Below are 25,303 nucleotides of genomic sequence, written 5' to 3'. Positions count from 1 at the left end.
TAACGGAATTTTCATAGAACCTGTCGAGGCTGTAAGAGAGGGTTATCGAGTACCTGCATCCATTGTTATTTTACTTTCAGTTTTTATTCTGGATGACGATAACGCATCTCTGAACGGGACCCCCCGAAGCGGACTACCCACCATGTCGGCTGAGGAGGAGAGGGGGGTAGTTCGTGTCAAAGTCAAGGTGAGAAATTGTGGGGACCGAGCGAGCGGCAGGTAGAAACCCCAATCTCACACACACACACACACACACACACACACACACACACACACACACACACACACACACACACACACACACACACACACACACACACACACACACACACACACACACACACACACACACACACACACACACACACACACACACACAGCAACAGCGGGATGGAAACACAACAACACACTGCATTCCACGTAGTCCAGCCAGGCCAGCACAGTAGACAGTGTCTGGTTACATGTCTGCGTCTGTCGTAGAGCGTTTGATCAGCCCTAGTCTTCATGTCCATCGCTTTTACTTCGCTGTCATCTTAGTTGTTTACACATCCTGACCGCATCATGATTATTCGTTTACAATACATGATATGTGCCTTCTTATAGAAGATGTGTAATAAACATGTTTTAATCCATATCTATATTTTGTTTACAAATATATTTATCTTACAATTTAATGTTATAGTCATCTTTTGTTGTTCGTGTCGCGTAATTGTTCAACATATACACCTGAATCATGTACAATTTAGTCGTTGTCATACTGTTGCAGTAATAATGAGTGTCACATGATCAACCTGCCATGTATTCTCTCGCTTGTCTTTCAGTCATTTCTCAGGTGTACAGTCTGTTTTTATGAATACGAAAAGCAACATGCAGATGCAGGCCTTAGAGAACCACCATAAATGATTTAATGGAACTTAACAGAGGTTTTTTGCAGGCCTGTTTCTTTAAGAAGTCTCTTTGGACATAAGAATTTAGGTCAGTGAATTTAATTTTAATCACAGTGAACTTGTAGTTAATCAAAGAGCTAAACTGCCGTAACTGGTTCTTCAGACATGATATTAAAAAACATCAATAATAAAATAAAAATAAAAAAAATGTATCTTCCACTTTTATTTTTGTATAATTGTTGTATAATTGTATGTCAACCCTGTCACACAATTAGGAAAAAAGCTATTGTATTTTATAAGCAGGACTATAAAAATGCTTAACATGGTAATTATGTCAGCACTTTTCTGTGTTTGACTGTGGTGACAGTTTAATATATGGAGCGTCAAATCAGTCTGAAACCACCATGTAGCCTCAATTATTTTGTTCATGCCATGGAAGTGAATGCTATATTTTAGATTTATGACACATTAATGTTGCTTTTGACAGTGTTGATCCCAAATGAGTCAGTGTTGTTACTGTGAAATAAAACTATTGGTTCCACTTTATATTAGGTGGCCTTAACTATGTACTTTCATCAAAATATAATTAAAATGTACTTATTGTGTTCATATTGTATTGAAAAAGACTTGTTGATATTGAGGCGAGATACGGGTAAAGTTAGGGACAGGTGTGGTGGTATGGGTAAGTTTAAGGGTAGGGTTAGGTGTAAGGGAAGTGTGGACTGTAGTTAAAAATTTAATTACAGATGTAATTACAAAAATCGTGAGAAAATTGCTATTTTAACCAAGGAACCAGGACATGTGAGGAAGTCGCCTGTCAATTGCGTCATATCTGTGTTACCCTCCGTTTTTGTCTCCGTTTTTACTTTCCTTTACTCAGACTGTAGTGTGCAACAAGTGTCATAGCAGCCGCTGAGCGAACACACAGAGTTACGACATAAAATAATTTTCAACACACTCAGATGTGTCTAATATGAAAAACAGAGCTGCGTTACCTCAAACTCATGACCGGGAAAGCGGAAGTGGCACCGGCGACTGTGGCATAATAAAAGTCCCGCCGGCGACTATGCCTTAATAACAGTCCCGCTGCTCGGGAGGCGTGTGTTCAGCTTTTCTTATTAACAATCGCTCGATCGGCCTTGCTTAGCTCCCACAACACTAGGTCCTGCTCTGCTTCATACTACAGTAACGTTAATAATCGCATCCATGAACATGATTTCTGCCCGATTCTTTTCCACCGGCTGTGAGGTGAAGACCACATGTCCCAAGATTCTGCGCTCAAACGTGGCGTCATCAAACTACACCTTTGTTTTGAATAGGCGACCTCTAATGGACGGAAAAGTTACATAGTGCAGCTTTAAGGCCACCTAATATAAAGTGGGTCAAATCATTAAAAATATTTGTTTTCGGTAATTGAAATAAAGCTGAAATAAAAAAAATGTAGATGGAAAACCTACAAATTTGAAATGTTGCTGAAAAAACTTACTGAAATAAATGTTTAAGTTGTATTGAAATTACTCAAATGGAAATTAAAGCACAGAAAATTACTAAGACAAACTGTAAGGGGAAAAATAAAATGTATATTATAGTATATAAATAATACTATAACACTGTGACTATTCTGTGAGATATAAGTTTCATATCCTGTTTTGTCCCAGTACTCAAGAGTCAGTTGTGTCAGATGGCAACCTAAATCACAAAGTTTTGAATTATAAATGATTTTAGGTTCAGTGTGAACCTTGACAGATGTGCTGCAGTGTGTTCTGCTTGGGACAGATGACCTTGTAGTGCTTCGATCGAGGTGTTATAGCACATGTTTTCGGTAAAGTTCAAAGTAATCTGTGCAGCCGCAGTCAGTTTCCCACGGTTGGTTGCAACATCAACAGACTCAACAGGCAGTAAATCCACCTGAATAAATAATGTGTCACCTGATCAGATTATTTGCATTTCAGAGGATATAGTGAATCGCCTTTCAGGACCTAAACATTAAGATTAATAACAAAATGGTGTTATAAAAAATATGGAATGTAACCCATTGTCTTTGACTTTCTATAGTCATACTTCTACTCAATGCTTTCTGTTTTTCTGTCTGTTTGCAGAAGTGTGAAGGGGTGTTACCGGTGGAGTTCCGCTCCTTTGCTGTTGATCCTCAAATAACCTCATTAGAGGTGTTGCAACATATCCTGATACGAGCCTTTGAGCTGAATGGGTAAGTGAAAATATATTTATTTTTGTGATAATTCTGATTTAGATCCATTTAAAAAATGTTGATGAGTCAATTTTTATGGTTATTTAATGGCACTGTTAGATAAATTAATGTCTTATTTTCTTTGGTTTTCTGTAGGAAACGCAACTTTGGGATAAGCTACCTGTCCCGTGACCGCGGGGGTGTGGAGGTCTACGTGTCTCTGCTGTCCGACTGGGATTTAGATGCCGCGTTTGTCAGTGCGGCAAAGCCTTTCCTCCAGCTAAAGATGGACATCAAACCATCAGAGGACAGTGAGTGAACTGCACATTTTCTTCTTCGGGGGGGGTCTTAAATGTCTGTCAATCTCAGTAGATCCTGAAAAACTGTGACTGCTCTGTCTCCCTTATGAGATCTCAGAATTAACCATTCATTATCCACAAATCAATAATCAATCAATAAAAAAACAGACTATTTATAAATTATTTTTGATGATTTCTTTCAATTCAAATGATTATGCTGAAGCTATGTGTATTTTTGAATGCATTTCCTTGTATAAAAATATATTTAAAAAAAAATTAAGGGGTGAAATTCAAGTGATTATTCTGTAATTTAGTGTATTTTCCTGAGACAATTGTACATATTTCCAGTACATTATTCTGTAGAGTCTACATTGTGTCTTTATTGGACACTGGAAATTATTTTACAAAGATTTTGCATTGATCTTTAAAGGCACAATTTATTAAAATATCCAAAAACAACTACAACAATGTTATATATTTTGTTGACATGTGTACTTATTATCCCAAATGTTTCCAGGAATGTTTAATTCCAGAGAATACCCGCGCTACCCTCGATTTCAGTATTTTGTAGAAACCATAAAAACACCAAAGACGCTTTAATACACTGATCAGGCATAACATATTTTCTAATATTTTGTTGGTCCCCCTTTTGCTGCCAAAACAACCCTGACCTGTCGAGGCATGGACTCCACTAGACTCCTGAAGGTGTACTGTGGTATCTGGCACCAAGATGTTAGCAGCAGATAGTGAGGCCAGCAGGGGGTGCTCACCCTGTGGTCTGTGTGGGTCCTAACGCCCTGGTATAGTGATGGGGACACTAGACTGTAACAAGCACCGTCCTTCGGTTAAGACGATAAACCAAGGTCCTGACTCCCTGTGGTCATTAAAAATGTCCTTCGAAAAAGAGTAGGGGTGTAACCCTGGCATCCTGGCCAAATTTGCCCATTGCCCTCTGTCCATCATGGCCTCCTAATCATCCCCATATATGATTGGCTTTATTACTCTGTCTCCTACACCATAAGCTGGTGTGTGGTGGGCGTTCTGGTGCAGTATGGTTGCCGTCGCATCATCCAGGTGGATGCTGCACATTGGTGGTGGTTGAGGAGACCCCCCCCCCCCTTCCATATAAAGCACCTAGAAAAGCGCTATATAAATGTAACTATTATTACTTGTTTGTTCAACACATCCCACAGATGCTCGATTGGATTGAGATCTGGGGAGTTTGGAGGCCAATTCAACAACTCAAACTCATTGTTGTGCTCCTCAAACCGTTCCTGGACCACTTTTGCTTTGTGCCAGGGTGCATTATCCTGCTGAAAGAGACCACAGCCACCATGGAATACTGTTTCCATGAAAGTTTGTACATGGTCCGCTACAATGCTTAGGTAGGTGGTACGTGTCAAAGTAACATCCACATGGACGGCTGGACCCAAGGTTTCCCAGCAGAACATTGCCCAAAGCATCACACTGTGTCCGCCGGCTTGCCTTTTTCCCATAGTGTATCCTGGTGCCAAGTGTTCCCCAGGTAAGCGACGCACAGGCACCTGGCCATCCACGTGATGTAAAAGAAAACATGATTCATCAAACCAGGTTACCTTCTTCCATTGCTCCGTGGTCCAGTTCTGATGCTCACCTGCACACTGTTGGCACTTTTGGTGGTGGACAGAGGTCAACATGGACACCCTGACTGGTTTGCGGCTATGCAGCCCCATACACAACAAACTGCGATGCACTGTGTATTCTGACACCTTTGTATCAGAACCAGCATTAACTTCTTGAGCAATTTGAGCTACAGTAGCTCGTCTGTTTGATCAGACCACATGGGCCAGCCTTCGCTCCCCATGTGCATCAATGAGCCTTGACCCTGTCGCCAGTTCACCACTGTTCCTTTCTCAGACCACTTTTGATAGAGACTGACCACTGTAGACCGGGAACGCCCCACAAGAGGTGCAGTTTTGGAGATGCTCTGACCCAGTCGTCTAGCCATCACAATTTGGCCCTTGTCAAACTCCCTCAAATCCTTACGCTTGCATCCTTACATTTTTCCTGCTTCTAACACATCAACTTTGAGGGCGAAATGTTCACTTGCTGCCTAATATATCCCACCCACGTATCAGGTGCCGTGATGTAGAGATAATCAGTGTTATTCACTTCACCTGTCATGTTATGCCTGATCGTTGTATATTTTTGTGTTTTATTAAACAGGTGAGCAACTGTTTGGATCTATTTATCAACAGAAAACAAATCATTATAAAGCTCAGCACAGTTAGTCTTATTGTTTAAATCTCGTTTTCAGGATTTACAATGAGTACCATGTTTTTACCATGCCTAATATCGATCTAGCTTACTGCAGTGTGCAACAAATGTCTCATAGTAGCCGCCAAGCAAACGCACAGAGAAGCATTATAACATAACTTTCAACACACTCAACAGCATGACAATGGAAAAAGCGGAAGTGTCCGTGTGCGGTATAATAAAAGCCAATTCCAGGCAAAAAAAATATTGTGGCTTTAATTAAGACTTATCCAGTTTTAAATGCAGTTTTTTTATGATTTGTTTTTTTTTTATCTTCCCAAGGTCCTGTTTTGGAGGATTGGGACATCATAAGCCCTAAGGATGTGATTGGCTCAGATCAGTTGCAGGGAGAGAAGAGGTCATTGGCGTCTGCTGCGCTTCCCTTCACACAGTCGCTGCTGTCCCAGGTTACTCATGATGTTCTTGACCTTGTCAGCCAGCTGTTTTACCAGCCAGTGTCTACTGCGTTCAGTCAGGTTCACGGTCTGCTGCATTTATACTGTAATTCATGGCAATTAGCCCCAAACAATTGAAGGCATTAGATATTTGAAGGCAAAAGCACTTTTGCTCTTGTAAGAAGCTTTTGTGTTGACAAACTGATTAAATAAATTGAGGATAGAGGGAACATTTTCTGCATTTCACTGGCCATGTACACACTGTAAAGTTTCTGGAGTGACAACTGCATTTAAATACGGGAGTGAATCCCCTAAATTATAGTTTTGTGTTAGCCTGGCGTGGCCATACTCAATTCTAGTCAGAATTTGAGTCTGGTACCGCTCCATTGACCTTTGATTATGGGGCGTGTTTCAACCGAGCCAGGAAAGACCTCAATTGGATAGACCTACAACCAATCAGAGCAACGGAGCGACGCGTAACGTTAGTTGTCAAATGTCAACAGAACTCAACTGCACTGTTACCAAGTCCGTGTTTTTCTCCATGTCCGCGGGTTGAAGCGACCCCAATTATGTGATTATATAAACCCAGGAATGCGAATTTTAGCAGGCAACCTTGCCAAAATAACATATTTTGCCAACCAAACGTTTTGAGTAGCAATTGTGCGCGACATTGCAAAAACACTTGGAAACCCTGTCTGCACGCACGCATGATTAAGTAACGTTACAAGAAAAACATGAGTGTAAACGATCTTTGGCAGTAATAAAATAATTTAAGGATACACAGAGTACTTACCAACACGATCATCGTTTCTGAGAGAAATAGTAAAGGTGAACGCATATACGATCAAGTTCTCCGTTTAGGATAAGAGCAAATTCAACCCAAGAGCCTTCGATGACGTGGATGATTACGTTACTGTTGATCATCTGTCCATCATCGTCTAAAGCCCGCCCTGACAATTTCATTGGTCCGAACAGTTTCTGTTCGGGCATAATTCCTCCTCTATGGAGCGAGCCCAGACCGAATTGCCCGAGCAAAACATTTTGTGGGCGGGGCTAAATTCGGCTGGCATCCAGGCTAGTTGTGTGTGTGTATGGAATACAACTTGAACAAAACTTTCGGAACATTTCCAAAATAGTGATGATTGACACATTGGTAACCGTAGCAACTCATTTGGTGTTCACAATTTTTGACCAGAGTAATATTAGAGTGACCGAAGACTCACTTGCGCTTTAACCAAACCACCGTCAATAATGTTTGGGCTTGGCTCATAAAGCCATCAGGCTTATGGAGTTAATAAAGGGGCAGGAGCGTGTTGTTGTTTAGATTATATATTAAAAGAAGAATAAACAATCAAACCAGAAGAAATCATTTAGATCAACTAAATATGTATTAATTAAGGCTTCATTTCATTAGGATATATATATATATATATATGTATGTATGTATGTATGTATGTATGTATGTATGTATGTATGTATGTATGTATGTGTATATATATATATATATATATATATATATATATATATATATATATATATATATATATATATATATATATATATATATATATATATATATGTATGTATGTATGTATGTATGTATGTATGTATGTATGTATGTATATATATGTATATTGAAGCGGCAGTGGATTTCAGAATCCACACCCTTCAGTGTTTCAATATAGTGTTAAAAAATTGAATTTATTCATGTTTATTATGTGCTTGTTCTTGTTTGCTGATTTTTCTAGCAAGATCTGGCTACACGAATGAGTCAAGGCTCATACCTCTTTCCCTGTGATTTTCTTGCACATACTGTACAGAAGAGAAACATCTCGGATGTGTTAAAATAACAACTAGTTGCTCAGTTTGGTTCCGTACACACTGCGTAGAATTTCGTAAAAGCGTTGTTCTCTCCTGGAATTTTTGCGGGAGTTAATTCAGTTGTACAATTCGATTGTTTTTCCCGTAAACAGGGCCGAGGGCAGAGTTTAAAATTGGTTGTTGAGGGGGGTAATTTGCACCCCCGAGAAAATTTTGATTTCTCTGATCTACATATGAGCATTTTAAGAAGTTTGAAGGCCAAAAAAAAAGAAATAATAATAAATAGCTTTCAAAACCATGTTAGTGAGCAAAAGATTATTTGTCATACCTGCTCTCTCCTCATTTCCATCACTCTCTCATTTCCATCACTCTTTCAATCTTTCTTTTTCTCTCAGTCTCCTTCGCTTGCCCTGTCTCGCTAAAGCTGAGCTTTGACTGATGGTCTTTTAATTTTTCATCTGTCAGTAAAGAGAGTAAACATAGGTCAACTGATATTTAGCTTGTATTTTCTTAGACAAGTTAATTCACTGAAGGCTACAAACGCTAGGTAAATAAGATTATTAAATATTATTATTCATTCACAGTATGTACACATTCATTATCTTATGCCTAATCTGATGAAATTGCCTTCGTTAATGTCCTTTTTCATTCAAAATTTGTTTGCCTGATTATTTTTGTCAGTTGTTTAACATTTCTATCCTAAAACATCTGTCAAATACGAAATGTTTAGTTTAGCTTCTTACATATTGCACCGTTTACTGAAGCGTTGCACAAAATGGGAATTTGCGTTTAGCAGCTTCTGTGAACATAAAGCCCGCCTACTTTAATTTAATTGGTCATCTCAAATATTTTGACATTGACAAGCAGTGACAGACTGCAGGCAGCTCAGATGAGAGGATCTTGGTGCTGTCAATATTCTTGCAGCCCTAAAGTAGTGTTAATACAGAATTATTAATTATATAGTGTTTGTCAATTATTTCACAACATTTATTATATACACCTCGGAAAAATACAGAGGTCCGGACCTCGGTGACCTCATAGCTGGCTATGGCCTTGCCCGAAAATTACTGATCTCTGTGTATACAGAACAGGATTAAGCACTGAAAGGTGAATTGACATTTTAGCTGCAGCTGCATCTTATTCCAGATATTTTATGAAAGGAATGTTTCAATCCATCTGTCTTCCAAGTAATATTATCGATTTAGCTAGAAATCTATATAAATGATGAACATTTCTTTGATCTTTTCCTCACGATGTACCTACCTCTACATTCAGGTGGGTCGCACTCTATCGCGTGTGCAGCAGGCCTTGAGTTGGTCATATGGGGAGGAGGTGAAACCATTCAAGCCTCCCTTAAGTGATACTGAATTCCACAGTTACCTGAACAGCCAAGGTCAACTGACCCGGCCAGAAGAACTTAGACTTCGTATATATCATGGTGGGGTTGAGCCATCTTTACGCAAGGTAAGGAAACTGCTTTACCATTATTTAACTAATCTACCATGAGAGAGTGAGAATGGGATGTTTAAGTCATTGTGAGATACAGTGATATAATCATTTACTTTGACTAGCTTTTTTCAGTTAAAGTTTTTATACGTTTTTGTAATGTATTTATTTAAAAGCTCCATAATGTGTATTCAGAGCTAGAAAATCATATATCATACGCGCGTGTGTGTGTGTACTGTATTGTTATGACCCTGCTCTAGGGTCAGGGAGGTAACTTAAATAAAATTTTCTGAAAACCTGTTTCAACCATTTCTTTCTTTCATTTTTTTTTATTTTCTTTCAGTTTCGTCAAAAACCAAAATGAATTCTTCAGAGTTGGGCAAGGCCAAAACAATAAACAAAACAGGCACTAACTAAACCCAATTACAACTAAATAAACTCTGTAAAATAAATAAAGTGCAGTAGTTACGTAATTCCCTGGATATCCCAAACACAAGAGAAAAGATAAATGAAAATGGCACCCAACCCCTACCGCTTACAGTATTAAAGGAACAATTATCTATGTTTGATATTTACAAAAAAAGGGCAACACAACTGCCACAAAGAAATGAAATGAACACGGTAACGGATGGAAACACTAGAGACAAAAGTCAAAATGAGAACACTTTACAAAAGTAGCAAGCAAAAGAATATACACAACTTACAGAACACAAGCAAACGACACCACTATAACACTCTCTCAGTACAACACGGCAACAACATCATCTCTTCCACGTCAGCATCCACGGCGTATTTCAAAGGATGCGCCTGTCCGCCAATCCCAGGGTACGTCTCTAATATGTCAAGTTAAGGTGGAGCTACCTGAGAGAGTGAGAGAAAAAGTGAAAGAGAGACGCACATACACATGCCTACACACAGGGAAAGAAAAAAAAAACAGCAATACGTCTTCAGGCGTAACAGTATAAACATCTTGAGGGCAACTTCCGCCCTTACAGACAACTCATGTCTATTGAGTTCCATAGCAGTCCTCTTTGCATTTTAGCTGACTTTTTTTCTGGTACATCTCAATATTTTTTTTTATGATAGGTTGTTTGGCGATACCTCCTTAACGTGTACCCAGATGGTCTGACAGGGCAGGAGAGAATGGATTACATGAAGAGGAAGACAAGAGAGTATGACCAGCTGAAGAGTGAATGGACGGAACGGGCCAGCTCAGAGGATCTGGAGTTCATTCGTGGAAATGTTCTGAAAGATGTTCTTCGAACGGACCGAGCACATCCTTACTATGCAGGTTCAGAGGACAGCCCACATCTCACCGCCTTGACCGACCTCCTCACCACATTTGCTATTACACACCCACAGGTAAACGTGCGTCTCAACCCTTTGGTGACACTAGGATGTCCCTTTACTTCTCTGAAATATAAACTGTCCTCTTTTGCTTTCGCAGGTGTCTTATTGCCAAGGCATGAGCGACATTGCCTCGCCAATCCTTGCCGTCATGGACAATGAAGCTCATGCCTTTATCTGCTTCTGTGGCATTATGAAACGTCTTGAGGGCAATTTCCGCCCTGATGGACAACTCATGTCCATTAAGTTCCAGCATCTCAAATTGCTTCTGCAGTATTCAGACCCCGAGTTTTATGCCTACCTAGTCTCGAAAGGTGCTGATGATCTGTTTTTCTGTTACCGCTGGCTGCTTTTGGAGCTGAAACGTGAATTCGCTTTTGATGATGCCCTGCGAATGCTGGAGGTCACTTGGAGCTCCTTGCCACCTGATCCTCCTGAGACAGAGGTGGAGCTTCTGGGGCCAGCGTTTGAGGCAGATCAGCCCAACGGCTCACAGAATGTCCATCAGAATGTGGACATGGAGGAGATGGAAGAGAAGCTGACAGAAAGGCAGAGGAGACGCCACATGCTAAGACCGTCTCGAGAAGAGGGAGATGGGGGGCGTTCCCTGGTCGTTGAGGAGGAGAATGGGCAACGGAAGGAAGGCGAAGGAGAGTACGGTGTAGATGACATGGTCAAGAATAATGTCACAGCTCCGGCTCCTTCGTTTGAAAAACAGGCCAGTTTTGGGGAATTCAAGTATTATAGTGGGCGTACCGAGGACAGCTTTGAGATGAATGAGAATGATTGCTCCGATCCCACTTTATCTCCCGTACAGTTTCAGTCTGCACACTCTACGTTGCAATTCTCAGTCCGCCAGTCCACAGAGGAAAGTGAGGAGGACCCTGGAGAGCAGGAACCTCTTATTTGTGATCATACGCCATCATCTCCAGGACAGAGAGACTCCCCCAATGGTCAGGCTGCCTCCCCAGCATCATCTCTTCCGTCCTGTCTACCCAATTGGAAAAGTAGCTCCAATCAGTCACTGGAAGCATCTAATTCTGCCACCAGTTGGAGAACGGCATCTCCTGATGCCCTGTCAAAATGCACATCCTCTTCTTCTAGTGGGGACAAAGCTGTGTCTCCTGATAAACCTTCTGGGGGATCCATGTCCTCACAAGGTGTAATAAACGGAACTGGGTCTCAGTCCCCATCAGTGGTCGCAGGGAAATCTTTACTGGCATCTCCTTCACAGGGTTACAATCGTTCACTTCTCTCTTCGCCCGTTTTATCTTTCAGCAAGTCCCCGTCTTTGCCCAAAGCATTCTCCAGCAATCTCCCCTCGCCATGTAGACCCACTGGGTCTGGCTTAACCTCTCCAAACTCAAACAAACCAGAAGGAGGTGGAGTTAAACCCTGCTCGCTTCCCCCTCCGCAAGAGTTCGGGAAAGGGAATCCCTTCATGCTTTTCCTTTGCCTTTCTATCCTGCTGGAACACCGTGACCACATTGTCAAAAACAGCCTAGATTACAATGAGCTGGCCATGCACTTTGACCGCCTGGTCCGTCGCCACAACCTCGGGCGTATTCTGCAGCGAGCTAAGGCCCTCTTCGCAGACTACCTGCAGAGTGAAGTATGGGACTCCGAGGAAGGGGATGAAGTCAGCTTGGACTCCCCAGTCACAGCGGAGACATCCCCCCAAACACCCACCACTAGGCCCCCTTTCCTCAATGTACAGCCCTCTCCGGGTGCCTTCCCGAATTCAACCTATAATCTGGCCAATACCATTCCCTCTCCAACAACACCCATTGCCCTCTCTCCATCCGCTTCTTGATTCTGTTCAAGTAATTAGTAGATCAGCTCCAGAAACCAGCTCCGGACCACAAATGGACCCAGAAGCAAGTTTTTCTGTACCATGCCGAGACACAGCTTACCTTTGTGCTTTACATGCGCTTTATGGAGCTTGTTTTTTTTTATGTTGGCAACCAAAGCTTAGTGACTTTCTCTTTTTCTTTTTTTGCCTTATCCAACCTTCCAAGTGAAGCCCCTTTCGTTGTACTGTATCTTTTTTTAATTGCACTTTATTGATTGTCCTTTTAAAGGGCAGGCCAGTTTGTGTCTCATTTCACTTTGTAAATAACACTTTAAAAAGGCACACTATGGGCACGTAAAACCCCTGTTAGAGTATCCTCACTTACCTGAGACAAAGCAACAAGATTTTACTGTTATTTATTTCTCTGTGTGCAATCGTAATTTTGGATGAAAAGGGTTGAATAAGCCTCTTCTAAGGTTATTGTGGCTCTGTTGTTGTAGGGAGGAGAATGTTTACCCAAGTAAAGCTTTTGAGACGCCCTTGGAAATCTATTAATGAATTTGTTTGACATTGCCAGCAGCAAACGTGTATTTGGTATGCTGATATTTGTCATTTGTGCTTTATGAGAACCTTAAGCCTTGACTTTTATTTGTACAAAACATTTGAGCAGAGATGAAGGTGCTGATGCATTATCCTGTATCCCACCAATGTGAAACCTTAAGTTGTAGAATAGCCTACATTCAGCCCCAATCTTGAATGAATCTCTGAACTATTAATAGAGCTCTCCTCTTCTCTTTAGTGTACAACAGCTATTTGACCTCTAAGCTGTATTTCTACATGCAGTGGATGTTTCGGTAAAGCACCACTCCTACTAAGATCAACATGGAGAATGGCTGGTAATTTGGTGTCACTTATCCTCGCCTTTGTTGGAGAAGTGCCTCATTACACTGAATTAGCCATTTTTGTCTCTCTCTTTTCTGTGTGTAAATATAATTTCAGTGCTTTCGACCATCTTCCACCAAAGGTTTGTCTGTTCATCCATTGCCATAACGAGGCAACAATCAAGGATCCCTGCTTTTTTCTCTTTTTTTAATCACAGAGTATTACAAAAGTGTTTAATGCCTTTAGAAGAATGCTTTTCATCGGAGACCTTGTAGACTCATTCTTTATGTCTTAATACCAAGTGTTCTTTTCCTTTTTTCTAAGTGCTAAAATAAACCTGCACATGGACTAAAAAAGGATTTTCCTGGAAAGTGGAACAGTTATGAGTCCTGTTCATCACCGTTATGTATACAACATGTATGTATGTTTCTCTGATTTAGATTTGGTTCTATATGATAGTATTTTACTCATACCTGTGGAGAGACTTGCTAGATTGAATGCTTGCAATACTCCTATTTGTACAATAAATTCACTGAATATTGATTGATCAATGATCATTCTTTCATAAAGCAAACAATGTTGAAACCATTACACACAGAACATGTAAACACTATCCCCGGCTGGATATTTTCTCTTAATTTTGGTACATAGTAGCAGGTTTCTAGCAGGTCCAAGCTGGTAGATCGTCTTGGGCCAGCAAAATGACCTGGTGAACCAGCCAATGACTAGTAGCTACCATGTTCCACAACACAGCAGAGGTAGATTTTTCCATCAGTGATTTCCAAAACGTACTGCTTTCCAGACTAAATTGCACAAGTAGATATGTCATAGCGTCTTGATTTGGAAGACACAAAGTACCTGTTTAGGCATGAACATTAGTTTTTAGTTAGTAATGAGTGAATTATTGCTGTGTTTGTTGCTTTAGTGCCATAAGTAATATGAGCATCTTGTGCTGAAAGGAATGTGTAGATTTTCATAATGCTTGTTAGTGACATGTTATCTATTTCAGTGCTTCTTATCCTGTCTTGGGTGCACATTTCGGACATTGGACACAGCCATTTCTGGTCTTGCAGTCTCTACTAAATCAGCTGATGAGTTTAATCAGGTATGTTAGATAAGGGCAGTTGTGCAGTGGTGGTGGAGGGTCTCTAGAACCGGGCTTGAAAAGCACTTATCTGTAATTCAAACTGCCAGGAAAATGGTACATCTTGGAAGCATTATTGGTTTGATGTAATAACTGATTTAATGTATCTTTAAAAGCAAAAATCTTGGCAGCTATTATGTAATGTCTGTGGTTTACTTTTGCATGTTCAACAGTGTTTCAGTTTTTCTAATGGAATTGTGTGACCTAAGCATCTTTGATCATACCATTTCCAACATTGTGCAAAAGTTCAATCACAATATATATTGGCTTGAGGGATTCTAACATTACTTTCGTACTAGTAGAGAAATTGATTTTATGTTCTCAACCATCTCTCCTATAGGGTAAATGTGGTTAAATATTATTTTTAGGTTCGTGTAAAATAAATGTGTTTTCGCCCGGTTTCTACCAGCGCGTGAGGCGAACGTGATCACCTCTGCTACACTACGGAAACGTGTAGGGTGAATTAAGAGTGATTGGGACACTTTCCATCTGAATAGAAAAAAGTGTCCCAATCACCCTATAATGTGAAATTAAGGCGGGGTTTATAATATGCGCATATATGGCGTATGTAGATGTTAAAATGGAAGTTAGCTCAAGTAATGTGTAATTTAAATTCTGGCAGATTCTTCTCTCCAGCCGTAATCCGTCTCCGGGGGCTCTTAACGTTGATTGGTCAATTCTTAGTTGTTAGCTTTTACAGTCTATGGTTGTTATCAGAGTCGTTGAAAAAAAATATTTCTATGGCTCCGGTTGTTACTAGGGAGAATCATGGTAGCTATACGAGCGCCGATTGGCCATTGCATAGATTCTTGGTTGCAGCCGGGAACGTAATTGGCTGTCATAACCAAGAATAACCACGATTTACAGGTGGCATGGCGTCTTAAAGCACACGTGCGATATTCTCTCCATCCATTTAAATTGCGTTTAGTTTAATTTACAAGGTACTGGTACTATGTATCATGTAGATAATTTCAATGCTCAAGACAGGATTTGTTTCAGTCTTTTTAAAGTAGTTATGGCTCGTGGGCCTTAAAAGTATTAGTTTTGTATCAAAATGCCGAAACCCGGGATCGAACCAGGGACCTTTAGATCTTCAGTCTAACGCTCTCCCAACTGAGCTATTTCGGCAGATGGTATAATTATTTTATGAAGTTTTCCTGTAACTATAGCTATTTAAATTTTAAATACGTATACATTTTGTTGTGTACATAACAGCGACGTACAACAAGATAGTATAACTCTCAGAGAAAGCTCTGACAACCATTTGAATTAAATTGCGATCTACCAAATTATTTTGAAGGGATAGTCTAAGTCCACCAAAAAAAACAACGGCTTGCATTTACACACTTTCGTGCTTTTTGAAACCTCTCCATAAGGACTTGATAAAGACCACCAATGTAAGTCGCTGTCTCATTTCGAAGGCTGCTGCGCCCTCCTGTGGTCGCATTTTCGGCCGCTTATGTCATCGAGGATGTCTTATTTCAGAAAAGTAACCATTATAAAATTTTATTGTATTCCTTATGAGCATAAATTATTGTAACTTTTTTTTTAATGTAATGCGTACTTTTCTGGAATGAGTCAGCCTCAAAAATGTTTACGTCCGACAAATCCGTCCACATGAGGGCGCAACAGCCTTCAAAATGAGACATGAGCTTATAGTCATACTACATAGAGTCACGTGGTTTCGAGACAGTCGTCGGGCCAGTGGCGCAATGGATAACGCGTCTGACTACGGATCAGAAGATTCTAGGTTCGACTCCTGGCTGGCTCGCATCTTTTCTTAGTTCAATTAAGTAGTAGTAAAGTTTATAAGCATAACGTCCAAGCATTAACACATACACTACATGCTATTGCATTTAATACTTTATTGTGGAAGCAAAGAAGAGTTTACAGAAGGGTGCATTAATCAGCAATCAATCATTTTATTACATACATGATGTTGCATTACTTCAATACTTTATTGTAGCAGAAAAGCAGAGTTTACAGAAGTGTGCATTAATCAGCAATCAATCACGAGTTTCTTGTTGAGGTGAGGTTAGTGTGTACAGCGTCACTGGTCCTCTTGTCTTCAACAGCTACTCTGGACTCTGCTCAATCACCTTGATAACAGTGAGAATATGTTGTTAAAATTAAAATGTATTCCCTTTAATTAGCTAAAATTAATATACATATGCTTCGAGCATAATATTACAACCTCATCCTTGCACTCAGGAACATTTTTACACGGCCTGATATTGGTTTCTTTCTTCAAATCCTTACAATTCAATTTTGGCTTCCCTGAGAACATACCAATGTCTTTGGAACTATGGGAGATAAAGAAAACCAAATTATATGTACACTGATTGTGAAACAATGCACAACCGACAGTATGCATGTAATGGAATCGCACCCGTATATGATTTTTTATAGACAAAATTCTCTTTCATTTAGTAGCATGATATGTTTTCCCCTACCTGTATTGAGAGATGTCAGGAACACACTTTCTTTCTCTTGTTTGTGCAGAGTCTGGCCCACAGTTAGGTTTGCAATAACTCCACTCGCTCCACTCTGACAAAACACCTTCCACTGAAAATAGTTATAGAGTGTTATTTGATGCTAAACAATAAAAAAAGGAGCATGATTTGTATTTATGTAGCTTTCAACTGAAAAAAAAATAAATATTTGCACTCACTTCTACAGCCTTCAATGTCATAGCAGCTGCCGTGATCAACAATCTCTCCTACACAGAAGTTTCCCTCGTGTTTCCTGTATTCACAGTCCCTCTCTCTCCTTCGTTTTCCTTCCCTGGTTCGACATGTGATTTCTTTAGTGGATTTTTTCCTACATTGACCCCACTCACCCCATTCACTCCACATCCCATGTACTGACAGAGAGAGAAGAGAGAAAAATGTTGCCAAGTTAAAGTATAATTTATTCAGCTAAGTTAAATGGCTAGTTCATCGTCAAAACACAAATGAAGACATTTTTAATGAAATCATGTGAAATGTGAAATTTCTCTCACCATTGAAAGTCTATTCACCCAAAACTCTGACGCTTCAAAACATTCATAAAGAGATTGTAAAATAAATCCATATGAATTGATTGTTTAATCCTCAAGTTTTCTGAAGAGACATGATCAGCATTAGCAAATAAAAACAGAAGCTCAACCGGAACTGCTTGATGCGTGAGAACAAACCTGATAATGTTTAAGTCAAGTCAAGTCAACTTTATTTATATAGCGCTTTTAACAATGCAGATTGTTTCAAAGCAGCTTTACAGTGTTAAACAGCAAAACAATGTAACAGAATTGTATTCCGCTGTATAGCCATTCCGGAGAAAACGGTGACGTCATCAGTTCATTTCAATTATCATACAGTGACAGTGTGGGCTTTAGATCAGTAATTAGATCAGTAATTTAGTTTATATGGTTAATTTAGTTTAATAATTAGATTTATTTGGATATTTAGTTGAAAAAATTAAGAAAAATTTTGTTAAATTTAGTGTCCCCAACTGAGCAAGCCAAGCCAGAGGCAACAGTGGCAAGGAAACCAAAACCCCATCAGGTGGCCTAATGGAGAAATATAAACTTTGGGAATGTATAAAACACACATACATACATATATATATATATATATATATATATATATATATATATATATATATATATATATATATATATATATATATATATATATATATATATATATATATATATATATATATACACACACATACATACACGCACACCGATCAGGCATAACATTATGAGGTGAAGTGAATAACACTGATTATCTCTTCATCACAGCACCTGTTAGTGGGTGGGATATATTAGGCAGAAAGTGAATATTTTATCCTCAAAGTTGATGTGTTAGAAGCAGGACAAATGGGCAAGCGTAAGGATTTGAGCGAGTTTGACAAGGGCCAAATTTTGATGGCTAGATGTCAGAGCATCCCCAAAACTGCAGCTCTTATGTTCTTAGTTCCCGGTCTGCAGTGGTCAGTATCTATCAAAAGTGGTCCAAGAAAGGAACAGTGGTGAACCGGCAACAGGGTCAACACAGCCATTGATGCACATGGGGAGCGAAGGCTGGCCCGTGAGGTCCGATCAAACAGATGAGCTGCTGTAGCTCAATTTGCCCAAAAAGTTAATGCTGGTTCTGATAGAAAGGTGTCAGAATACACAGTGCATTGTAGTTTGTTGTGTATGGGGCTGCACAGCCACAGACCAGTCAGGGTGCCCATGCTAACCCCTGTCCACCGCCGAAAGCGCCAACAGTGGACACACTGTGCCTCGCTTACCTGGGGAACACATGGCACCAGGATGCACTTTGGGAAGAAGGCAAGCCGGCGGAGGAAGTGTGATGCTTTGGGCAATGTTCTGCTGGGAAATGTGGATTTTACTTTGACACGTATCACCTACCTAAGCATTGTTGCAGACCATGTACACCCTTTCATGGAAACGTTATTCCCTAGTGGCTGTGGCCTCTTTCAGCAGGATAATGCACCCTGTCCACAAAGCAAAACTGGTTCAGGAATGGACTTGGCCTCTAAATTCCCCAGATCTCAATCCAATCGAGCATCTGTGGGATGTGCTGCTGAACAAACAAGTCCGATCCATGGAGGCCCCACCTCACAATTTACAGGACTTAAAGGATCTGCTGCTAACATCTTGGTGCCAGATACCACAGCACACCTTAAGGGGTCTAGTGGAGTCCATGCGTTGACGGGTCAGGGCTGTTTTGGCAGCAAAAGGGGGACCAACACAATATTAGGTCATAATGTTATGCCTGACCTGATATGGATTTATTTTACGATTTTACAATCTCTTAATGAACATTTTAATTTAAAGCATCAGTTTTGGGTGAATAAACTTTGAATAAGGGGACAAAAATCTCTCGGATTTCATTACCAACATCTTCATTTGTGTTCCAAAGATAAACAATAGTCTTATGGGTTTGGAACGACATGAAAGTGAGTAATACGTTACAGAATTTCCATTTTTTGAGTGAACTATCCCTTTAAGCAATCAATTTGTATGCCTGTATTATCATACATGCTATTTTTGTTCATTGAGATAAACATTTCATTGTGTCACACCACTTACCTGGACAGGGGACAGGAATGGTGCAGACACCCTTTTTTTGCTCTTCACCTTGACACTGTTTGCCACCATGTTTGGGTGTAGGAGAATCACACAAGCGTATATGTTTCTGCTGACCCACTCCACACGTCACAGAGCAGGGTGTGAAACCTGACCAAGCTCCCCAGTTTCCATTAACTGTGGAGTAAAGATATAAAGCTCTGGTTTCTACAATTCTTGTCTTTTTGGCAGTTTTGTAGAAGAAAGCAAAGTGTGTTACCTGGGCAGAAAGGTAGTCCGCTGCATGGGCGGGTGTCTGTGTCAGAGTCCGCGCAATCTCTGCCACGTGGAACCGTGGATGGAGTGGGGTTGGTGCACGTCCTTTTGCGAAGTTCTTTCGGAGTGTTATGTCCTTCAACAATGCAAGTACTTGGACAGGGACCCCAGCTTCCCCAAGCGGACCACCCGCCATGAGCTATATATCAAATTACATCATGTTCTTAATTTTCCGTACCTACAGTAAATAAAAAAAGAAAACTATACATACTCGGACAGATTATTTCAGTGGTGCAAGAGGTGGTTTCTTCCTCTTCACCGCTACAGGAGCCCCCACATTGTGGAACCGGGTTAGTGCAGGTTCTTTGCCTTTTTTTTTGTCCCTTCTCACATGTGACTGAACATGGCTGCCATTTCCCCCACTCTGACCAGCCACCTTCCACTGGACAACACAAATGTAAGCAAATATGAGAAAACTCACAGAAACCTTTAAGTCTAAATGTAACAATTACTTAATGTTCTTTTTACCTGGGCAGCAGACATTTTCCCCACATGGTTTAGTTTGAACAGTTCCTAGTTCCTCAGGGTCTGAGCAATTGCCAGTTCCGTAACAAGAGCGTCGTCTTTGCATTACTCCTTCTGTACAACTCACAGAGCACTTGCCCCAGGACGACCACTCAGACCATGCCGGGGGCCTGGAGGTCAACATACAAGACTTCTCTTAAGGATATGTGCATCATTGGATCTCATTCGTTTTGGTTCAGATAATTCAGCAGCTTGAAGAGTTAGATTTAAATCACCATGAGATTTTATGGAATTTCACGAGTTCACTCTTACATCAAATTAAATAGAGAGGGTGCTGTCCGTCCGGGGGAGGAATTTTGGCCCGAACCCAGAGTATTCCCACCGATGTGATAGAAATAGACTAGAACTAGATTGCATTGTATTATGGATTGTGTTGATGTCCGATAAGAGATTATTAAATTGAAGTGAGGAGATGGGGAGGTGGAGGGATGCTGGTAAGTCTGCTGTATATGTGTCCCGTTGCTGGCCGTATTGGTGCCCTATGCGTAATTACTTTATGGTGCCCGCAATACCGGCGGTCGCGACTTTGTAGAGCTGAGCGCGGGGGGAGGGTTGGGGATTTGGGGAATGGTGTTGGATGGGTCATCTTTTGGTGCCCCCTCAGCACTTGATGCCCTGCATGATGCGCGTGGTGGGAGCGGCGGCGCTGTGTATATGTACCTTTTGTCTCATTAATTGAGTTGATTAACTAAACGTGCTCCACTCGTGTTTATTTGGGTTTAATTATCTGAAAGTGCTCCTCCCAAACTTTTTTAATAAAACATCATATTGCAGTATTTATTATAAATGATTTATCTGTGCGTTTTTTTTTTTTTTTTTTTCATGTACACTAGTAATCTTTAATCACAATATATTCCTCTTCCTTTTGCAGTAGGGTTGGGTACCGAACCTGGTGATAACCGGTATGTACCGGACCGAATCAGAACGCAGATTTCGGTGCCTCATTTTGGTGCCACTTAAATTCAAACATGCTTTCGCGCGACACTCAGCGCTCGTCACATATCACAACTATTCAGTGTTTTCAACCACATAATGTTTATTTTAGGTTCTATACATTTAAATGCTCATTGTCTAATGAAGCGGCAAAAACAATCCTTTCAGACAGTTATAACTTGACCACGTGTTTTATTCATATCAGATACACATTATATAGTAACTATATATCGTTTACTCTATTCTTCTCCCAGTTCACTGGTCACTTACTTTCATGTATTTCGTGAGACATGAATGAATTTACGTGATGTAAATCCGACAGATACGATTCTCTGAGGCGCAAACATGGCGCCGCCCATCGCGCAGTATCCACTAACACACATGCACTCACACATATTTGAAAATCAGAATAATCAGGTAGTTCATGACATAGTTAGCAAGTTTGTGAATATTTTGAATAAAAAAGAAAAAACTAAATAAATCCCATACAGCTGAGCTGTCATAGGCCTACAGCGCTATTGTGGCAGCTGTGTGTCATGTGAGAAGCACGACGCCGCCATGGAAACAATAAGGCGATGCGTTCTAAAATATTTAGCCAGAGAATATGGTCATATTTCTGCAAAAAAAAGCTGAAGCTTGAAGCTGGTTTGTAGCACACCAAGAATACAGACGACTGCTGTTATTACTGTAACTGTTTTTTAGAGTTAAATTAGGCCTGTTGTAGTTGGGTTAGGTGGCTTTAGTTTTACTGTGAATTTGTTAAGTAAGTTTGGTTTGTATTTATTTATTTAAGTATACTTTAAACTTGTAATAAATTGTTAAATTTAAATAATAAAAATAAAAAAAACAATAAAATGCCATTCTTTAGTCTCATCCACCTCGTTTTGTGGTGTATCGGTTCAGGCACCGTTTAGGCACCGGTACCGTTTTAAAAGTATCGGTTTGGCACCGGTATCGAAAAAAAACCAAACAATACCCAACCCTATTTTGCAGCGACATTTCTCTTCTCTGATGAAGTGTTTACTGGCGTGAGAGCGGGACAATTTGTCACTCACATGAGATCACAGCAATAGCCAAACGCAGCATTGCAATGATCCAATCACTTTCCAATGGACAAAATTAAGTCCCACCCTACATTTTTTCTTGTTTGAGAAGCCGTTTCACTTGAATGTAGGTCACTCACAATAGCGAGAAAAATACTATCACAACTTCCGTTTCATGCTGACTTTAAGCACAAAGGTGAAATTGTAAACAGTCTCCAATATTTTTCCATAAAAAGTGCATTACGATTTAAAAAGATTTCCTCAGAAAAGAATATTAACATTGCATCATTTTAAGTTGTGATGAAACAGAAGTAGCAACAGATCTTTGCAGTGTTGTGACATACGTTCAAGAGTAACGGATTATCAAAAAAGATGTGGTTCTATGCATCGGTTGTTGATTGGATTTTAAGATGCAAGCTTACAGTTCATTGCGAATGAGCTGGGATTAAGTGGACTAAATGATACAGAACTAAATGATCGGGATATGTCAATAGAGGGAAGGCTGTGTTATTCACTGGAAGACAGTTATGACAGTGTGATTAAACATCCAAAACAATTGTAAAATAAATTGAAAACATAAATGAAACAAACATGGATGAATCGTTAACAATAACATGCATTTACAAAATTGATAGGGTGAATTATCATTTATGTCAACTTTAATATTTATTTAATCTTAAAATGTATGCAAATTAGTGATGCTAGGAAACAGTTCTCCCATCTTAAAATCGTCATCTGAAGTTGGATGAATAGGATTTTGAACATGAACATTACATCACATCAGGGAAACTTACCCACAGTACATACACACTCCATCTGCTTCTGTGTAGCCGTAGTTGGGGTTCATGCAACAGTCGTTTTTTTCAACCTCACCCAACAGATCATTACATTTCCCAGAGGAAAATTCTGAATAACACTGCACTTTCTGTGAAACTTCAGAAAGACACCACATTAATGAATGAGTTAAATGCTTATATATATAATGTCTGGTATCTGTTATGGCACAATGTATTATATTCAAATAATGAGCATGAATCAGTTGTTTCAGTGATTACATTTTGATTATGATTCACAAAAACAATAAAGGTATAACTCACCTTTAGTTTCTGACTCGTAATTAAAATGTAATCCCTGACACATTTGAGTTCGATATTCAATACATTTGAGATACTAGCCTAATTCTTAATATTCATTTGATTAAATATGAGGCTATTTTGTCACAAAATTCTTTCAAACCTGATTGCTGGACATAAATCCCGAGGAGCACAATCCCCCACAAGATCAGATTCATGGCTGAAGCAGAGTGACAGAAATTCTTGATTCTGAAAGTCTTGTAAGTTGGATTCAACGAAGCCTGTGAGTAAAATACACTGTAATAATATGACTAGTCAAAGAAACTGCAAACAAATATGAGTGTGGGTTTTTGATTCATAGCGTTGATCAAACCAATCATTAAAGGTTCGAATGTTAAGTTCATAGCCTACATGATAAATTCACTATTTTAAGCTATTTCATTTTGAACCACTTACCTCACACTTCCATTTCTTGTGGTAGTTCAAGAGGCGAGTGGTTTGTTTCGCCCTGCCTCAGAGTGACTTTCAAATATCTTAGATAGCTGTTTACGAAAACAGGAATTATTAATTGTGAAACTGCTTAACCTGCTTCCCTTATTCGAATATGATTTTGCAGATTCATCAGCATTTATCACTGGTAGCTATGTAAAAGAATTAAAGTAGGCTAGTTTGTTCCACCCCTTCTGCATTTCAGCCCAGCTGTTGTGTAAAGGGTGTCTGTTTCTTCAAATATGATGTATCCCACAATACAAAAACATGCATATAGCCAAACAATATTTGGCTAACTGCTGCATAATACTGAAATCAAGTCAAAAATTCAAAGTTTGAACGCAAATATATAGCCTACTTACTCCTTTACGCGATCAGTGCAGGTTTTTGTCGGGGTTGCTGGAAGGGGGTGATCGGTCAAGAACTTCTCAAGACCTCCGCTTACCTCAAAAAAGTCAATTTGCATTTATGATTATTATAGGGTAGGCTAAATAGCAAATGTCAAAGATAATTAAAAAAAAAAACCAAATTAAGTTATCTGTCAAAACTTTTTTTTTTTTGGCTTAGTAGCCTATATATTTAGACATTTTGCACTCTAATAAAAGTTTTCCCAGTTTTATAGCTTACTATAGGCTAATGATTGCAATGAATCTGATTATTTTGGGAAAGGCAGACTTTTTCCTCCGTTTTCCTCTCAAAGTGCAGAAGAATGATTCGAGAACAAACCGCAGCCAAAAAAACAAAAACAAAGGAAAAGGGCTACACCAAATGAAAGCTTAGAGGTTTTTCTGAGCTGCATATTGCGCAAGCATTTTTTCTATGCATTGTGCAATCACATGTGTTCTTAGCGGTCATATGCACTAAAATATCTACATATAGTTTGAAATGGCCACAAATTTCTGCCGAATTGGAACGCCTGTCACTCACAAAGTAGCTACACATACCATTCAGCCACTGCATGACATGGCGTTAATTGTTTGAGCTAATTTGTTTATTTAATCATGTTTATGTATTGTTTACGTGATTATGATTTTTGAAGTGTAGGTAGCCTTGGCTCCATTAAACTCGCATTGTGTAAACCCCATCCCAAAAAAAACAAGCAAGAACTTTGTTGGAATAGCTTCAACTGGAAGTGCAGCAGTCTCAAACCCATATAAGGCAAAAACCGAACACAGAAACTTTAGTGGTCGTCAAATGCTTTGTCATCTTTGAGGTGAAAACCGAAGACACGATTATAAAACAAAAACAAAACAGAAGACAAGAAGATTATAAATGAACAACTTTGTGTTTCTATTCTATCTATCTATATCACTGCTGTTTGATTGTATGGAACGAACAGCATGGACAGA

The 25,303-nt window shown here is 39.7% G+C and overlaps 2 protein-coding genes across 4 annotated transcripts; one reads left to right on the top strand and one right to left on the bottom strand.

Annotated features, from left to right (window-relative positions):
- On the top strand, positions 1–13,892 carry tbc1d25 (TBC1 domain family, member 25). 2 transcript variants are annotated; one of them, XM_079827231.1, is made up of 8 exons: positions 14–187; positions 822–975; positions 2,987–3,096; positions 3,232–3,386; positions 5,952–6,076; positions 9,161–9,349; positions 10,418–10,693; positions 10,779–13,892. In XM_079827231.1, the coding sequence occupies exons 4-8, from the start codon at positions 3,362–3,364 to the stop codon at positions 12,489–12,491; spliced, it is 2,328 nt and encodes a 775-aa protein (XP_079683357.1). In that variant the 5' UTR covers positions 14–187; positions 822–975; positions 2,987–3,096; positions 3,232–3,361; the 3' UTR covers positions 12,492–13,892. The 2 variants fall into 2 exon arrangements, with proteins under 2 accessions (XP_079683356.1, XP_079683357.1); XM_079827230.1 differs by lacking the exon at positions 822–975 and having other exon boundaries at positions 1–187.
- Positions 13,893–16,341: 2,449 nt separating this feature from the next.
- LOC307132733 (properdin-like) lies at positions 16,342–24,782 on the bottom strand. 2 transcript variants are annotated; one of them, XM_079827257.1, is made up of 13 exons: positions 24,582–24,782; positions 24,317–24,399; positions 23,922–24,007; positions 23,629–23,746; positions 23,187–23,325; positions 20,360–20,526; positions 20,103–20,273; positions 19,836–20,030; positions 19,580–19,753; positions 17,168–17,359; positions 16,950–17,061; positions 16,691–16,799; positions 16,342–16,595 (listed from the first exon to the last, which is right to left on the bottom strand). In XM_079827257.1, the coding sequence occupies exons 4-13, from the start codon at positions 23,681–23,683 to the stop codon at positions 16,572–16,574; spliced, it is 1,338 nt and encodes a 445-aa protein (XP_079683383.1). In that variant the 5' UTR covers positions 23,684–23,746; positions 23,922–24,007; positions 24,317–24,399; positions 24,582–24,782; the 3' UTR covers positions 16,342–16,571. The 2 variants fall into 2 exon arrangements, with proteins under 2 accessions (XP_079683383.1, XP_079683384.1); XM_079827258.1 differs by having other exon boundaries at positions 23,629–23,762; positions 24,582–24,707.
- Between the last annotated feature and the right edge of the window lie 521 nt (positions 24,783–25,303).

This window comes from Gobio gobio (genome assembly GCF_949357685.1).
Source record: "Gobio gobio genome assembly, chromosome: 10".
Lineage (NCBI taxonomy): Eukaryota > Metazoa > Chordata > Actinopteri > Cypriniformes > Gobionidae > Gobio > Gobio gobio.
This window is presented reverse-complemented; position numbering and strand designations above follow the sequence as displayed.